This window comes from Cucurbita pepo, chromosome LG02 (assembly GCF_002806865.2).
Source record: "Cucurbita pepo subsp. pepo cultivar mu-cu-16 chromosome LG02, ASM280686v2, whole genome shotgun sequence".
Taxonomy (NCBI): Eukaryota; Viridiplantae; Streptophyta; class Magnoliopsida; order Cucurbitales; family Cucurbitaceae; genus Cucurbita; species Cucurbita pepo.
In genome coordinates this window covers 7304532-7309502 of record NC_036639.1, presented here as the reverse complement: position 1 = coordinate 7309502, position 4971 = coordinate 7304532, and the positions used below count along the sequence as shown (strand labels likewise).

The following is a 4971-nucleotide window of genomic DNA, read 5'->3' as shown; positions in this document are numbered from 1 at the left end:
TAAGAAGATTGAGGAGGAGATGCAAGGAGTTAATATAGAGGTCATGATCAATGTATAACAACAAGAGTTGCTCAACTAACCGTCTAACCAAGACTAAAAAGTGTATAATAGATGCATTAGGAAAAGACTCATACCTTAGTAAAGTTCTACAAAAATAAGAAATGGATTGTCCAAAGGATACTATATATCTAAGACAGAGATATATTTTGAAAAGGTTAACTATGCGTTTCAAAAATGAGGATCTATTAAAGGAGCAAGGCATGGAAGCCCACAATTCACCCTACATTATGCTCCCAGGAAGCAATAAGATGTACCAAGACGTACGTAAGTTGATATTTGATCTGCCAATAGATCAAGGCGCCAAGACAACGCCCATAAGGACTCTTACAACCCCTTAGTGTTCCTTAATGGAAATGGAAAAACATTACCATGGACTTTATTTCCATGTCGCCTAAGATTAAGAAAGGCTTCATTGCCATATGGGTCATAATCAACAAGTTAACCAAGTTTGGTTAATAGTGTTCGATCTAGATAAAAGGTTCTTGTGTCAATAGTGTTCAACTTTACATGGAAGATATGGTCCAATTTCATGGAGTTCTTGTGTCAATAGTGTTCGATCTAGATAAAAGGTTTCCATCTCGCTTTTAGAAGAGCCTACAAAAGATACTTAGGACGCAACTAAGGTTTAGTATGACCTTCCACCCTTAGATTGATGGTCAAATAGAAAGGCTCAATCACGTATTGGAGGATATGCTGATGACGTATGTCAAGGACTTTGCAAGTAGTGGGGACAAATACCTGCATCTCACTGAGTTTGCGTACAATAATAGTTACAAGGCTACTATACAAATGACACCGAATGAAGTGTTTTATGGATGAAGATGTTGATCCCATCTTTTGGGAAGAAGTAGGCTAATGACCGCTGTTATGACCAAAAGTAGTACAAGTCACTGATGTCATAGTCCAAGAGATCAAAGTAGGAAGTCAGACGGCACAAAATCGACACAATTTATGCGAACACGCGATGAAAGAATCTATAGTTCACTTAAATCATGTACTTCTAAAGATAGCACTCATAAGAGGGGTGCTCAAGTTTGTCAAAAAGGGTAAATTAAGTCTTAAGTTTATTGGTTCCTTCGAAATATTCGAAAGAATCGGGTCGGGTCAGTAGCCTACATACTCACACTCTCACCAAACCTAGCTACCATGTACAATGTACTTCATGTATCAATTCTGTGGAAATATATGTCGGACTCCACTCACGTGATAGCACCCATAAAGGAATCTCATAAGAAAAAGTGACTAAAATACCGGGAATGTTTATAAAAAAAATGGATTTTTAGAATAAAATATTAAAAAATTGTCACTCTTAAAAATTCAATTTAATAATGAAATTGTCAATTCCATCTCTTCAAAAAAAAAAAATGCGGATAAACCGAATAAAATCCAATGGTCGTGAGGTACTAATCGTTTACGTCACCTAAAATTTAGACCTCAACAAAAAAAAAAAAACATGAGAGGCTAAAAATCCAAAAGGTGAAGATTCAATTTAAAAATTGGCAAGGTGGTGAACATAGAAGAATTTTCGATGGGTTATTATAAAATCTTATGCTCATATTTTAGTCTGATTTTAGATGTTTCAATGGAAATGGATGCTTCAATTATAAATATGGGATATTGTTCAACAATTTGGGACAAGAATCAAGCAACCAAAGCCTCTAAATTAGAGAGTAATCAACTTCAACATTGGGCCTCTAGCTTTGAGTTTTTTCAAATTAATGAGCTACATGCCACTATTTTTCTTCCAACTTATTCCTACACGTTATAATATCAATTATCTACAACTTCTGTGAACGAACTTCGAGCTAAAATTGCATATAGCCTCATTGCCCAACTCGAGGTATCATTAATAAAGGAAGAAGAAGCTCAACAATCTAATTTGTGCTACATGCAAATTTATTGCGTCTAACCAATCCTAGTTACCTCAATAAATATTACTTGTGAATGTGGTCAATGTGGAGGAGTCGAACTTGATATCTATTAAAGTCTGTATGAAGCTAAACAAGCGGAGATAATTTCTATGAAAAGTTGACCTCGAATCCTTTAGCTTAACAAGATAAGGAAGATGTTTCATGATAAAAGCATTGCCTAAAAAGGTATCAGTTGGGCTAATCAATAAGGATTACACCTCAGTTCACTAAGATGAGAATTGTGATTTTCAGTTGACTTTGACAAACTATAATTTGAGATACAAATACATGCCAAGACATACAATTATTATTATTATTATTTTTTTTTTTTTTTTTTGAGCAAATAAGATATTAGAAACTTAAGAAACATTGTCCCGAGTATCACTGAAGAGGTTAGACTTTTCAGTTATTCTCAGGCCCACGTTTAAGTGCTTAAACCGAACTTTTAGATTGGAAATGAAACAAAATTATAATAGACTGCTAAACGTACTTATGTACTTCGTTGCTCATAAAACTTTATTAGAATGATCAATCTGACATGTTAAGATTTCCTATAAAGTTTGAAGGATAAGGGGATGAATTGAATTTATTGTAAGATGACCAAAATGCCCCTATGATAACGAACCTATGATTTATGATTCAAACGATATCCAAATGTCATGAAACTGTATATATGACTTGAATTCATGAGTTTTTCATGAGTTTTATATGGCTCGTGAAATTTCAAGACCATTAAACTAGGTTTGGGGTACAAACGTTGACTTGAGTGGAAAATTACTATAATATCCTTCCTAATGATCAAACCATCAGATTTAAGGACTTAAAAAGTCCATTAGTCTTAGATTCTTTTTATGACTTTGTTTATGATATTATGAAAGTCTTGCGCTCATGATATACTTTAGGGCCATGCATGTGTAGAGTATGTTACAAAATTTTCATGCATACGTAGTGCTAACCATGTACCAAGTTGTACCTTAGGATGATGTACTAAGTTAAGCTAATACCTTACACATCTCATTCCCTAAAGTTATTGACATTTTAAGCCGTCTAGGCACTATTTTACCATGCCCTAATCGACCCATGATCTTCTACCATGTGATGCGTCACGATACCCATGCTTACCTCAACTAGATGTGATGTCTTGTACCATAAATTACTAGCACGATTACATGTTCATGTTCTGTAGGCTCAACCTGCCTATATTCTAGAATGTCTCCATCACGTTTCAAACGTCTTGTAACGACCCGAAATTTTCTACTTAATTTAAGGTCGCTACTGTATATATATCCTAAACATTGAATGCGAAAGACTTCATTTAAATTCCATAAAACATATCCTTTATCTTAAAACACAGTCATGGACTTACGTGTTTCGAAAACATCTTTAAAATGACACAACAAAAGACTAAATAAAATAAAAAAAACGTTTAAGTTAAAAACATCCCATTCTAGTCAAGTTAAAAACATTTTTTAACTATTTTTTATAATTATTTTTATTTGTTTATTGGTTTCATCCCGAGTAGATCTTCTAACCTTTTTAATTTTGTGTNTATATGTTGTATATGTAAATCCTAAATATGAAAATATGCGGAATTCTTATGAAAAAAAAAAAGAAAGGTTATTATACATTTTTGGAGGTTCTATTGTTAGGCAACCAACAAAGGCACCCTAATAATGAAGTCTTGAGAAAAGGAAATAGCATAAAATACAATCTGTCGTAACCAAACAACGAGAGGAGGGAATTCATCTTCCTTCAAACTGTTCTCTATATAATTCCTCTCCATGCCTTTCCAAAATGCACCAAAACCATTTCTATATCCTTCAAACTTTGAAGAATGGCAATCAATTTTTCTGTTTTCTTCTTCACCTTTTCTCTCACTTTTCTTCTTTCCTCTGCCACCCAATTCCACAAATCCGCCCCCGACTCCGCTCCCTCCATGGTTCATATCATTTACACCGACCGACCTCTCAATGAGACTCCTGAAGCCTATCACATCCGAATCCTAACTTCTGTTCTCGGCAGGTTTGTTTTTCTCCTCAAATTATTCAATGAACTCATCATAATATGTGATATGTGTCGTGGTTAATTTGTGTGTTGTGTAGTGAAGAAGCTGCTAGGGAAGCCCTTGTGTATTGTTACAAGGATTCTGTCATTGGCTTCGCTGCGAAGCTTACTCCCGATCAGGTCGAGAAGATTACGAGTAAGTATCGCTCTTAACATTACGTTGTTGGTAAGAAGTTAGAATGTGACTTTTTGATGTTACTTTGGAACTTTGGCAGAACAACCAGGAGTTCTCAATGCTGTGGAAAGCCATAGCTATCATTTGGATTCAAAAGGAGAAATGCTTACATAGAAGAACTTCCAATTCTTCCCTTTAAAGAAACTGCATTTGGTGTATCTTGTATCTATTTCCTATCATAAAGAAGCTCATGGCTTCTATAATTTCTATAATTATAAATGATAAATGATCAAATATCCTCCTACTATCATTGTCACCGCTAATGACTATCTTCAACAACGTATGACGTATATATGATCCAATGTACGACCTATATTTCATGTGTACGAGGATATCAACAACGTACGACGTACATCCCCGATGAAGAACGACGTTGTTAGAGCGTAGAAAACTTACCTCCTGTGTATGTGCAATCATCGGTGGTCCTTTTCATAGTGTGTTTGGTCGTTCGTGATGTCGAATCTGTTTAGTTGGCCTCGTCGGAGATCTCCGTCGTGAACTTTCCCTCTCTTGTTCTCTCTGTGAGCCGTTTGATATGTCGGAAGAGTATGGCTGAGATGAGAACGATTATTTTTATTTTTTTAATTTATGTGTCTTTATAATTATAAAATCATTTATAATAATTTCAGATCAGATTTTCACGACAAAAACAGATCATCAACATTGGATATTAAGTTCATAAGAGGTCAATCACCAAACAATAAACAATAAAAGAGTAGCTTATCTTTATGCCATTCCAAAAAAAAAAAAAAAAAAAAAAAT

The 4971-nt window shown here is 34.5% G+C and overlaps 1 protein-coding gene across 1 annotated transcript; it reads left to right on the top strand.

Annotated features, from left to right (window-relative positions):
* The first annotated feature begins 3781 nt into the window (after positions 1-3781).
* LOC111789377 (subtilisin-like protease SBT3.6) lies at positions 3782-4453 on the top strand. Its single transcript, XM_023670131.1, has 3 exons — positions 3782-3992; positions 4073-4170; positions 4250-4453. Exons 1-3 carry the CDS (start codon positions 3805-3807, stop codon positions 4321-4323), a joined length of 360 nt encoding a protein of 119 aa, XP_023525899.1. The 5' UTR covers positions 3782-3804; the 3' UTR covers positions 4324-4453.
* Positions 4454-4971: the final 518 nt, after the last annotated feature.